Raw genomic sequence first — 12,306 nt, forward strand, 5'->3', positions numbered from 1 at the left:
CATTCGAGCGCCTTGTGGCCGAGCACACTTTTGTCTGCGACGTATGATACACTATAAACTAGTATAATGCTTGTTTGGACTTCGGGGTTCGATGCCCCCCTGTCCCGCGCAGCAGTAGTAGCGCAAACAGCATAATTGTACACCCGAGTTTTCGCGGAAACTTAGCTACCGTATTTGAAGACTATCCGAAAGACACCGTTTATATTTTTTAAATGATAAACGGAATTTAATTTTAACGGTTCGATTGTTAGTTTTGAACATTTATTATTCACTTATTTCCCGACGTTCAGTTTTGATCGTGACAAGGATCTTTATTTTCTTTCATTTTTAATACTGTTATACGAATTTAAATCATTCTGAATAATCGATTACGTGCGTATACATAGCGTCAGTACATCAGAGTCGTATAATCTACTCCGCGAAAATGCGAAATCGCCGCGTCGACATCGTAGAAAACTGCTCGTCCTGCAGATGACGCCACTGCTCGGATTGCACCCGTTATTGTTGTATGTTTAAATTTCTTTGAATAGCAACGTCGGAACGTCAACTTCTTCAACACAATCAACCGCGTGAATAAGTAGTTTTTTATATCAGTGCTTCGCAAGTGTTTGCAGCCGAAAGTATAAGTGCAACATGTCGTTCGACATTGCCGTCAAATGTATTGATAGAGTAGGCGTCAGTGTATAATTAGTGAATATAAACAAAATGCTTTCGCACTAACTACTTTGTTTATTCTCTTGCAAGCCGATTGAACCAGCTTTAACTAATTTTAAAAGTATTTACGAGTCATATTTTATATGCATTTATTCTAACCTATTTTATGAAAGCAGTTTTTGCAATTAATATCGTTGTTTATCCTGTTGCAGTGGGCAAAGAGGACGGTGTTGTACGTGAATTGTACGATACTTTGGAGAAACTACACTACCCAGAAGTAGCACAAATACCTTATGAAAAGTTTGAAACTACTATTCTGACTGGAACTAAAAGGATTGATTTGCTTCATTGGCTGTTACTAGAAAGTCCAGGGTTCAATGCTGCATCATTAAATAAATTCAAGGATAACTTGACTATCGATGGTAAATGATAAAGCTAGTGTTTTCTCTTTTACTCTTATAATAAAATACATTAAAATGCTTTATTCTAGAAAAACTTGTTAGGTGTTATTCTCATATTGGGCTGAGCAGCGATGAAAATATTTTGCTTGTAAGTTTTCTCAAGCAATCATCATGGTTTTAATTTTTTTTTGTTTATTAAAATATTCTGTTTTTCAGGGAAAATGCCCAATTGACAAACAATTGAAATTTTTATCTCTATTAATAATATTCATTAAATCTATTCATTTGTCTGGAGGTGCGTCACAAAAAACGGATAAAGATGCTAAAAATGACTCGTTGAAAGTATATACACAATTTCCATATTTTATTCTTAGGTTAATAGGTCTGTTATTCATTGCCTGTTCTTTTTTTTTTAGTCAGACATTAGTAACTCCGATTTAAATATAAAAAGTAGCATTGATAATGAGAATAAGACTGAAACTATTTCCAACTGTAAGGCAGAATCTTTTGATATCTCACAGTGCCTATCAAATGAAAAACTTACTGATAAAATTAGTACAGAAGGATTAAAGTGGAATGTTAAGGTAACTTTTTTTACTATAATTGTCATACAATTATTAATGAATAAAACAAAATTCCTTCAAAAATCTTAGGAAAGCATAGAAAACTTGAAGAAAATGAAGACTGAGCATTTTGATTCAATCATGCAAAAATTCAATTCCTCTTTTGAAGAAGTTATTGCTCTGCCAACTGATGATTCACATCAAGATATTTTTGAATCCTGCAATAATATATCTACTGGCTTACAACAAATACATTCAGCATTTACTTCTGTAGATAAGGTCTGACATTTACTTGTAACTTGAAATTTATATTGAAACGGATATACTAATTTAAAATTTATTTTAGACTTTGGCTAGTGAGGCTAAAATCAAGAATCAACCGATACCAGAAATGTTTACATCAAAAATCAAACCTTTAACTCAAGCAATCAAAGCTAATCTTGTTTTAATAGAACAAGTACATAATATGTATAATGAAACTGAAATAGATAGTTAACAAAAGTATTAATCAAATTTAAAGAAAAATTGTAAATATAAATTATTTTTGCTCAAACTTTTGTACACATTTTTTACTTGAGAAAAGAAATAAAAGGATACAGGTTCAATTAACCAACGACAGTGTGCACTTTATTGATGTTTATTTAAATGCAGTAAAAATACATGTATTTAAGATCGTGGACGTTCCTTCTTTTCCTTGTACAGGGCAAGAAGGGAAACGTTAGCAACCTTGACAACCTTAAACCTTACTCCGGGAATATCACCTACGGCATGACCCTTACGACCGAATCCTGCAACTAGAACTTCATCGTTCTCTTCAATGCAGTTGAGACAACCGTCCCTGGGTACGAACGCCGTGATCTTCTTTCCGTTTTTGATCAACTGTACCCTAACGCACTTCCTGATAGCGGAGTTGGGCTGCTTGGCTTCAACACCACTGTAAACCATAGTATAAAAACGATTAGACGTCTTTTTTTCGATGAGAAACTAGAGATGTAATTGAACAATGTACTTACACTTTTTCCAAAACAATTCCCTTGGCGTGGGAAGCTCCACCGAAGGGATTAGCCTTCCATCTCGTTCCAAGATGAGCCTTTTTGTAGTCTTTGTCGTTCCAGCGTTGATCGCGTCTGTGGTTCACGTGTTTACGCGCCGTTCGAAGACCACGAGGCTTACCTGTAAAATTATTGAATTATTAGAAACACGGTCGTTGTTTTTAAAAGTAATTTGAAAATTAGACATTAAGAACGACTAAATAAATTGTCTAATGGACGTTATATATATATATATATATATATATGTGTGTGTGTGTGTGTATATATTTTTGTAGAGAGAACACGCGAGAGTGCTGGCGACATAACCACGTTTTCGCTAATCACTATTTTTCTCAAACAAATCAATAAAGGTGCGACGATGAATATGATTAAAATAACGTTAATTGATAGCGAGTCTTGAAATATATAGTTAGCGCGAGTATTTTTATAATTTAACGTGATTTTGTTAGAAAAATTACAAGTCCACAGACGTACCCATCTTGTTCGGTGTATAAAACAACCGGAAAAGACCACGGAGCCATCGACGGAAGCTGACCCAGGTACAAATACTCAAAATGTGTACATCGATATATCTCGAAAATGTATATACATGTCATCACGGCCAACTTCATGTGATTTGATTTTCAAATTATTTAATTGTTGAACTATGATAAGTAAGTTTTGCAAAACTGGCTGATTTTTATTTGAAAATATGCTGTATTATGCTCATAAAATAGTATGATATACCACAGTTAAATCAATGAACGGTACTATCGCTAGAAGAATTTTTTTCCTGATCCGGAACATATAAAAGCATGATATTTATACCTATATGTATATAACGCATGCGTGGCATGTGTCTATTTCTAGTTGTTGTCTTGGTTCATTGGATGGCGCTATACCTAAAAATCGTTTACGACTTTTCTGATTGCGCCTGGTGCTTATTTACAATCATTATGTTTATCTGATTGTAAAGAATGTCAAAATTTTGCGTCGAAAATATTTAAAAAATTCGAGTTTCGACATTTTTCATCGATAGCAAGCACATGAGGTATGTACAATTTTGTTTATCATTCTGATCGAAACTACACTGCTGATTCAATATTTTCATGAGATGTAATGTTATTCAGATTAGTTATTAACAATTAAATTTATGCAACTCAAAAACAATTGAATATTCCTCAAAATTAACAAGTATATAATGGAGTACAAATATCAGAAAAAGAAACAATTTAGAACAACAGAGCTAGAGTACAAGAATTCTTATCGCAGGCAAAGTGAAGAGTCTCCGGCTGTTCTAAAAGTTGTAGAAAGTATTTTTAAAAAATCATTTGCTATTGTTGGAAATGAAAAATACAAACTCCCAGAGCCTGCATCATTGTTTGTAGAAGATTTTTGGCAAGTGTCAGAATTACAAGAAATTAAAGCAAGCTTAAATGAGACTAAATCAAAATTAAATAATTACTGTTTTGCGGAATGGCATCAACATACCTCACATAGAAACAAAGCAAAAGATGTTGAATGGCGTGTACGAAAGGAATTTGATCCTGAATTTGTGACACAAGCATGGTGTAAATTTCACGAAATTGTTTCCAAGTTTTCTTTGGTACCAAGAGAAAATATTTTTGCTAATAATAATAAGCTTTTATCATTACATCTGTGTGAAGCTCCTGGTGCCTTTATAACATGTCTGAACCATTGGTTAAAAACTAATATGCCTACTGTTCATTGGAATTGGTTGGCTATGACTTTTAATCCTTATTATGAAGGAAATTCTAATGCTAAAATGATAAGCGATGATCGTTTTATTATGCATACTCTGAACAATTGGTTTTTTGGAAAAGATAACACTGGAAATCTGATGACTATTGAAAATTTAGAAGCACTGATTGAAAAGGCAAAAGCAAAAGGAAAGGTCAATCTTATTACTGCTGATGGCAGTGTAAATTGTATCAGCAATCCTGGTGAACAAGAAGGAATCGTAACTAGTCTGCATTTTTCTGAAGTCTTAGCTGCTATGCATATTTTAGAAGCTGGGGGAAATCTTTTGATAAAAATCTTTACAGTATTTGAGCATCAGTCTATTTGTCTAATTTATTTTTTGTCTTGTGTCTTTAAGAACATTATGTTTTACAAACCTGTAACTAGTAAGGAAGGAAATTCAGAAACATACATGATTTGTCTGAATTTTAAAGGAACAGAATTTCTCTCGGCATACTTACCTAAACTTGTACAAGAATATGGTAAAAATTCTGTTAAAGCAATGTTTAAAAAAAGCGATATACCAGAGTGTTTTCTGCAGCAAATAATAGCTTGCGCTAAACTTTTTAAAAATTATCAATGCGAAGTCATAGAAAATAATATTGCAGCCTACCAGTCTTGTAGGAATAATTCAGAATTTGAGAACAAGAAAATATCAAAATTAGTTGCTGATAAGTTTTTAAAAGATTTCCCTTTGCAAAAATTACATATGGATTTACAGATTGTTGGAAATATGAGACTAAAGAAAATAAAAAATAATCATTGGATTGTTGAAACCCCGGCTGAATCTTTTAATGAAAGGAAGGAAAAACTAGATTTGAAACCTGCTCAGCGACTACTCCTGTTTTTAGATCCTTTAAAATCTCTAGAACCAGTTGCCAAAGTTTTTGTTTTCAAAGTAAGCTCTCTATTTTGTTTGTCAACTGTTTGAATTAATATTTATTTATATTAAAATCATGTCCATTTACTATTGCAGCCATCAGACCTTCACATTGACACTTGTATTACTCTTGGAAAACCATATCGTCGAGTTTCAAGTTCAAGATTTTGTGCAACACAAATTGTAGATATATACAATCTCATATTTCAAGTTGTAGACATGGAATCTAATTTACAACTATCTTTACCAACTGAAACTGCTATAGCTGAGTATGAGCATAAATTGCAACAACTATACAACACTTATAAAATTATTAAATTTCAATACACAGAAATCTATAACAATAGTCAAACTATTTTGCGAATAAAAACTACTCTTCAAACTCTGCAAAATGGAGAGCACTTAATATTATTGGGTTTTCTTTTATTGACTCAGTTTAATGTTGGATTCATTTATCTTATGTCGCACATGTTTGAAAATGTGGAATTTGCCATGGATGACAACATTGGATGTTCTGTGATCTTTAAAAATTTTAAAAAAAGAGAACTGATCTTAAATAAAGTAGAACAAGTTTATAAGATAGCCGAAAATGATACAAAGAATGATAATATAATTTTATCAGTTATGTCTGTGACAGATATATATGGTAAGATTTCTGCAAATCAAAATTTTTTTTATGCAATTATTTAAAAAGAATAAATAACAGTAATATTTTTTAGATTCTGAATTGTATTCAATAATTGTGAGACTTAATAACTGGATAGTTAAATACTGTGTTCATTACATCTCTAAAATTTATGACAAAGATATGCATCAAGAAATGCAAGAATAATCTACTGTTATATACCAAAATATAATCTGAATCAAGAACTGTTTAATTTAAACTAAAAAGAAAATATGAAGATTTCAAAATTATAATTTATTATTTGACACTTAAGAAAAATAGCTTATAATATTTATAAGCATTATTTGTAATTTTGAAGCTGACTTTGTTTGGTTTGATCAATGTGTTTGTAGTATGCTTATGCGTTTATTTAGCAATGACCCATATGACCAAGTAGTAGACTCAAAGCCTTGACTTTAGCTGTGTAAAAAGCAAAAGCATAGCAAGAATAAAGTTTAATCTTAAAGTAACAACTGTGAGCAGCAGTGTAAGTTTCGAAAAATACTCTTTTTTTTTGAAATAATAAAAGTTATGTAATTAATTTTTACCATTATTTCATGCAGAATTTAAAATGCTACAATCTAAAATATTAACAAAGTGCCTTGGACAGTTATCTTCCCAAAGTATTGTTCCAAATATCTGTATTGTCGGTGCTGGTCCTGCTGGATTTTATGCTGCTCAACAAATTTTAAAAGTTTGTGCATTTTCATTAATCAATCCTATTTTATTTAACTTGATTTTATAATGGCATTTTTTTTCCAGGGTCTCAATAATGTCAAAGTAGATATTTTGGAACGATTGCCTGTTCCTTATGGATTAGTAAGATTTGGGGTAGCTCCAGATCATCCAGAAGTAAAAAATGTTATAAATACATTTGACAAAATTGCCAAAGATGCCAGAGTACAATTTTTAGGAAATGTTAATGTGGGACAGGACATCAGTGTGGCAGAACTTAAGGAGCATTATCATGCAGTTTTATTGGTACTTTATACTTTTGGCAGAAATCCACAAAATGCATAACCAATTAAATGTCTTATAATATTTTCTAGACTTATGGTGCAGATGATGATAAAGTATTAAATATCCCTGGTGAGAATTTAAAAAATGTCGTATCAGCTAGAAGTTTCGTTGGTTGGTATAATGGTCTGCCCAACAATAAAAATCTCAATATCAATTTGAACACAGAAGATGTTGTTATCTTAGGACAAGGAAATGTGGCTATTGATATTGCAAGAATTCTTCTCTCACCTATAGATAAATTAAAGGTAACTTGAAAAATTTTTAAATATTGTATTTTATTTGTAAATTACCTTTAATCATTTTTTTGTTTTAATTATTTTAGAACACAGATATAACATCTCATTCTTTAGAACAGTTATCACAAAGCAAAGTTCAAAGAGTTTGGCTGGTTGGTCGCAGAGGTCCTTTACAAGCTGCTTTTACTATAGCAGAGCTCAGAGAATTATTAAAACTTGATAATTGTAAAACATACTGGAGACCTAAAGATTTTGAAGGAATAAAAGAAATTGTGCCCCAACTTGTGAGACCAAGAAAAAGACTGACAGAACTTATGTTAAAATCCATAGATGATGCACAAACAGAAACGAAAAAGCATAATAAAGAATTTCACCCTATATTTTTACGTGCACCAGTGCAATTTGTAGGCTCTGATTCCATAGAAAAAGTAAAATTATCAGTGACTCAATTGCATGGAGAAGATTTCTTAAAACAAACGGCAAAATCAACTGATGAATTTGAAGAAATCCCATGTGGTTTAACATTCAGAAGCATTGGATATAAATCTAGACCAATTGATCCTAGTGTACCATTTGACACAAACAGTGGTAGAGTATTAAATTCTGATGGAAAAATCGGAAATGGCCTCTATGCTGCCGGATGGGTGGCCACTGGACCTGTTGGTGTAATTCTTTCTACAATGAACAATGCATACAGAGTTGGATCAATAATCAATAAAGAAATTGATTTTACAGCACCGAAAGCAGGTTGCGAAGAGGTGAAAAGAATTTTAGAGCACAGAAATGTTTCTGTAATATCGTACCAGGGATGGGAAAAAATTGATAAAGAGGAGCGTCAAAGAGGAGACAAACTAGGCAAGCCAAGAGAAAAAATTGTTGATATTTCTGAAATGATCGATATAGCTTGCAGTTGATTAAAATCATTCATAAACAAACTCACTTTTTTTTATATTTCTAATTACAAAAATACCTTTACAACATAACTTTATTTTGTACGAATGTATGTGTGGGATTTCATTAGAGGAAAAAATATTGTTTTTTGTAAATTAATATTGTTGAAGGCTATTGTTAACATTTAAATATATCAAAATCAATTTTTGAATTTGTTACTTATACGAGATCAAATCAATAAAATAACTTATATTACCAAATATATACATTTGTGATTTACTCATTTATTTATTCTTTTTAAATTTCTGTGAAGTAATGGTATTCTTATATAATTATTGTTCAGTAATTTAATTTACGCGCTTTAATCGAAACTCGAAAAAGAGCGATTCACAATTATAATAGCGCGATGATCATCTAGTTAACTGCATACTTTTAGTTCCTTTTATATAGTTTCGTATTTCCGCCATAGAGGTATTAGGGAGATTCCACATGATTGCAGTACTTCCCTACCCCTTACCCGTAGCCGTACCGCGTCCAACTTTGTCATCGAGTTTTCATCTACATGATTCTGTGGTCATTGGAGAATTCGATCTGTGAACGTGAGAAGCGCATCTATGTAATGTTTGTATTCATATGCCTTGCTCCAGTTCGTTTTGTCGACATCGTTCGTCGTCGTTTCCGTTTTTCTGTTTTGCTGTTGAGCAACTATATGTTTTTAGAAATTTGCTTTTTAACTACGCCAAAGTCATTTCGGAGCTGAACAGAAAAACACAGAAAAACAGAAACGATGACGAACGATGTCAACAAAACGAATCGGAGCTAGCAACACGAATACAAACATTACATAGATGCGCTTCTCACGTTCACAGATCGAATTCTCCAATGACCACAGAATCATGTAGATGAAAACTCGATGACAAAGTTGGACGCGGTACGGCTACAGGGTAAGGGGTAGGGAAGTACAATCATGTGGAATCTCCCTAACAGGCAGCCGTATGGCTCCCCTGCTCTGTCTATATAATACCTCTATGATTTCCGCTCTTTGCGGATTTTGTATATATATGCCGCGATGACCGGCGCGGTGTAAAGTTGTTTTCGAACTTTATTATATACTTATATACTTATTAGTCAAATTGGCTTTTAGTTTTATCGTTTGCATTATAATGAAACATCGGTGACATAAGTACTTATTTAAAATTGTAAATAATAAATGAAAATTCAAGAATGACATAATGACGTAAAATATTTTTGAAATATTATCTGAAAAAAATGAAACTTCGGTAGCAAGTGATTTATTTAAATTTTAAAAGTCTTAAGTGATAAGTAAGTTTTTTATAGCAATTATAGAATGTCATCTCGACCTTCTTTGCAATTGACACTTGCAATACTCAAGCCTCATGTTGTTAAATCTCCTTTCGCATTGCAGGTATTTTTTCTAACCTTGAATGAATATTATCTAATTAAGTAGAGACATCTAAATGTAAAGCTTGTTATACTCTTTACAGAAAATAAGAGACATCATTCTTCAAAACGATTTTAAAATTGTAAGGACACGAAGAACAATTATAGACATTAAAGAAGCCGAAGAATTTTACAAAGAGCATAAAGAAAAGTTTTTCTACAACAGACTATTAACGTTTATGTGTAGTGGTCCTTCCGATGTTCATATATTAGCTAATGAAAATGCTATTGTTAAATGGCGTCAACTTTTAGGGCCAACAAAAGTATTTCAAGCTCAATACTCAGCACCTAATTCAATTAGGGGGATGTTTGGATTGTCCGATACAAGAAATGCAGCTCATGGCTCAGGTGTGTAATGTGTCATTCAGTACTAATTTAATAAGCTTTTACTTTTATCTTTTAATAATATTAATTTATAAAAAATAATATATACATTGTTAGATTCACCAGAATCAACAGAAAGGGAAATAAAAGTGTTTTTTCCTGACTTCAATATCAAAGAGTGGTACAAAAATGAAGAGATGTTCTTTTCATCAGGAAAATTACGATTGGATCCAGATTTATTTGTACATATTGTTGATAAAAATGTTTTAAATGTTACAGAAAATAAATCCTAAACTATATACATTTTTATTAGCATTATTTTACTATGTTAAAGGTTAACGTATCCAAAAGAACAAACACATAGTAGAAAAATAGTAAGATATATTTACTTATTTGTACTTTACATGTCAGTGCCATTGTTATCAAACAGAATATAGACTAGATAATTTATAAAAGAAAAAGAAATAAGTAACTATTTACAATTTTTAATGAAATAATAGTATATAATACTATTGATTGAAAAAAAAAAATGCAAAATGCACTGTATCCAAATGATATTGTCTAGTGCAAATCCTTATGCAGCATAATACAATGTATTAATAAATTTTGTAAAAATGGTTTTCAACTACTTGAATTAACTAAGAATCAACTTTAACAAAAACTTTTGGTCTAGTAAAGACTTTGATTGCTTCTTCCAACTTTGTTAATTGTTTTTCTATCTCCATTTTTCTTTTCTGAGATCTTAAAGTATCAGTTCGAATTGGTAACATATTAAGTTCACCCACATATTCTTGATAATCTGTAAAGAATGTGGATCAATTTTAAATAACATTATAAAATTGTTTTATGTACGTTAATCATCTCAACTTACTTTTTTTTAACATACTGAGGGTTTCCTTACGTTCATGATCTGGAAGAGGGACATGTCCAGCTGGGCAATCTACGTGTTTATCTGCAATTTTTGCTAGCTGCTCTTTCTGTAAAGCTTCTTTTCTTTCTTTGATGTATCTATTTAATTTTAATGTTAATATTTATTAAAAATAAGTAGTTATAGAAACATAAAATACATTATGAAATACATACTTTGGAACCACTCCAATACGATAACTTGGTGGTGGAGCGTTGAGCTGAGATGCTAATTTATTACTCAATTTTGTTTCTTTATTGGATTTTAATTGACTCTCATTTTCACTGTATTCTGAATTATTTTTAATATTAACAGGTTCTTTTAATTCCTTAGCTCTTCCTGAAGGATATCTACAAAAGCTCATGTGGTTTAAATTTGCGATTCTTTTTTAAATGCAATCAAAAAGTTAATAGATGTAAAATATATATACCTTATCACACCTTCAGAGTACAAGCTATTAATATCATCTGTGTCTAAAGTTTGAACTCCTTGACTTTTACACTTTATTTGAGTGTTTTTAAAATCCTCATGCACTTTCTCAGTCGCAAGATTTTCAATAGAGTTAGCTTTTAAGTTTTTTTTCGTAGATGATATTGGTAGTTTTTTGGAAACAACCTTAGCATTTGAAACGGTGAAACAACTTTTTTTTCTGTTCTGTTTCTTAGTTTCATCAGTAATTTCTTGAGCTTTAAGATGTTGGGATCGTCCATCACCATTAGTAACATTAACGTTACTAATATCATCAGAAGTTTTTGAGAGTCTAGTCTTTCTTAAAATGGGCAATTTCAAACCTTTGGCCGGACTGCCATCAGTATGCATAATTTGTTCCATCCTGCGTAGACTTTCAACATTTTCTTTAATAAAATTTTTTCGCCTTGGAGGCTCTGAAAATTAATAATATACGGCGCATGAATTCATTGTCTGTATTGTCTGTTGTCAAATTATTTAATGTTATATGCAAAACTCACTCGGATCTGGAAAGAGACTTTTTAACGTTCTTGTATCCCGCATCATTATTTATATATTCTGCTAAAGTTTGGAGAGAGGATTATGTGCCTCTAGCGTGCGAAGGTCTCGAAGAAACGAAATTTTTGTTTACAAATGGAAGCATAACACCGCTGATGCCGCTGCAGCTAATGCACATGCACTGGGAATTGGGATGTAGGATAACTTATGCCGCGGTGACAGTTTATAGGTGCAAGAATGTATAAGAATCAAACCTACTTTTGACGGTACTAGGCTTACAAATTCCGTAGTTATTGGAATGGCAAAAATTTATTTCATTTTGAATAGCGTTAAGTTAAAAGCCTTTTGATTGTTCACGAACTTAAAATGCAAGAATTTTGACGCAAAATCATACAGGTAGAGCAGATGCACATCTCTCCTGACACAAAATGACCGAACCAAAAGACAAAAGACAAAGCGTCTTGTCTGCCTGCATAGCATCCACTTGTGTAGTATACTTATATACCTACTTTACGGCATAGTTCTACATTAGGATAGCTTATAGCCG

General features: G+C 31.9%; 5 protein-coding genes across 9 annotated transcripts; 3 read left to right on the plus strand and 2 right to left on the minus strand.

The window, feature by feature from the left end:
* The first annotated feature begins 453 nt into the window (after nt 1-453).
* LOC100678751 lies at nt 454-2,231 on the plus strand. The gene is made up of 8 exons (XM_031923067.1): nt 454-669; nt 745-775; nt 867-1,076; nt 1,145-1,203; nt 1,272-1,397; nt 1,472-1,639; nt 1,709-1,897; nt 1,965-2,231. Exons 1-8 carry the CDS (start codon nt 634-636, stop codon nt 2,112-2,114), a joined length of 969 nt encoding a protein of 322 aa, XP_031778927.1. The 5' UTR covers nt 454-633; the 3' UTR covers nt 2,115-2,231.
* Nucleotides 2,232-2,239: 8 nt separating this feature from the next.
* LOC100118869 (40S ribosomal protein S23) lies at nt 2,240-3,252 on the minus strand. Its single transcript, XM_001600531.6, has 3 exons — nt 3,145-3,252; nt 2,632-2,791; nt 2,240-2,552 (listed from the first exon to the last, which is right to left on the minus strand). The coding sequence occupies exons 1-3, from the start codon at nt 3,146-3,148 to the stop codon at nt 2,285-2,287; spliced, it is 432 nt and encodes a 143-aa protein (XP_001600581.1). The 5' UTR covers nt 3,149-3,252; the 3' UTR covers nt 2,240-2,284.
* LOC100118934 (NADPH:adrenodoxin oxidoreductase, mitochondrial) lies at nt 3,095-8,363 on the plus strand. Of its 3 annotated transcripts, XR_004344674.1 has the most exons (9): nt 3,095-3,209; nt 3,520-3,700; nt 3,780-5,308; nt 5,387-5,936; nt 6,010-6,441; nt 6,518-6,648; nt 6,717-6,935; nt 7,004-7,219; nt 7,297-8,145. XR_004344674.1 is itself a non-coding variant. In XM_032597628.1 (8 exons), the coding sequence occupies exons 5-8, from the start codon at nt 6,526-6,528 to the stop codon at nt 8,122-8,124; spliced, it is 1,386 nt and encodes a 461-aa protein (XP_032453519.1). In that variant the 5' UTR covers nt 3,520-3,700; nt 3,780-5,308; nt 5,387-5,936; nt 6,010-6,441; nt 6,518-6,525; the 3' UTR covers nt 8,125-8,363. The 3 variants fall into 3 exon arrangements, 2 of the variants coding, with proteins under 2 accessions (XP_032453519.1, XP_031778916.1); XM_032597628.1 differs by lacking the exon at nt 3,095-3,209 and having other exon boundaries at nt 7,297-8,363; XM_031923056.2 differs by lacking the exons at nt 3,095-3,209; nt 3,780-5,308; nt 5,387-5,936; nt 6,010-6,441 and having other exon boundaries at nt 7,297-8,363.
* Nucleotides 8,364-8,726: 363 nt separating this feature from the next.
* On the plus strand, nt 8,727-10,563 carry LOC100118978 (nucleoside diphosphate kinase 6). Of its 2 annotated transcripts, none has more exons than XM_031923072.2 (4): nt 8,727-9,045; nt 9,440-9,527; nt 9,607-9,910; nt 10,004-10,416. In XM_031923072.2, exons 2-4 carry the CDS (start codon nt 9,450-9,452, stop codon nt 10,177-10,179), a joined length of 558 nt encoding a protein of 185 aa, XP_031778932.1. In that variant the 5' UTR covers nt 8,727-9,045; nt 9,440-9,449; the 3' UTR covers nt 10,180-10,416. The 2 variants fall into 2 exon arrangements, with proteins under 2 accessions (XP_031778932.1, XP_031778931.1); XM_031923071.2 differs by lacking the exon at nt 8,727-9,045 and adding an exon at nt 9,143-9,338 and having other exon boundaries at nt 10,004-10,563.
* On the minus strand, nt 10,248-12,198 carry LOC100119016. 2 transcript variants are annotated; one of them, XM_008203874.4, is made up of 6 exons: nt 12,018-12,190; nt 11,762-11,940; nt 11,224-11,677; nt 10,970-11,143; nt 10,758-10,894; nt 10,248-10,685 (listed from the first exon to the last, which is right to left on the minus strand). In XM_008203874.4, the coding sequence occupies exons 2-6, from the start codon at nt 11,805-11,807 to the stop codon at nt 10,525-10,527; spliced, it is 972 nt and encodes a 323-aa protein (XP_008202096.1). In that variant the 5' UTR covers nt 11,808-11,940; nt 12,018-12,190; the 3' UTR covers nt 10,248-10,524. The 2 variants fall into 2 exon arrangements, with proteins under 2 accessions (XP_008202096.1, XP_008202095.1); XM_008203873.4 differs by having other exon boundaries at nt 11,762-12,198.
* Between the last annotated feature and the right edge of the window lie 108 nt (nt 12,199-12,306).

Source organism: Nasonia vitripennis, chromosome 2, assembly GCF_009193385.2.
Source record: "Nasonia vitripennis strain AsymCx chromosome 2, Nvit_psr_1.1, whole genome shotgun sequence".
Lineage (NCBI taxonomy): Eukaryota > Metazoa > Arthropoda > Insecta > Hymenoptera > Pteromalidae > Nasonia > Nasonia vitripennis.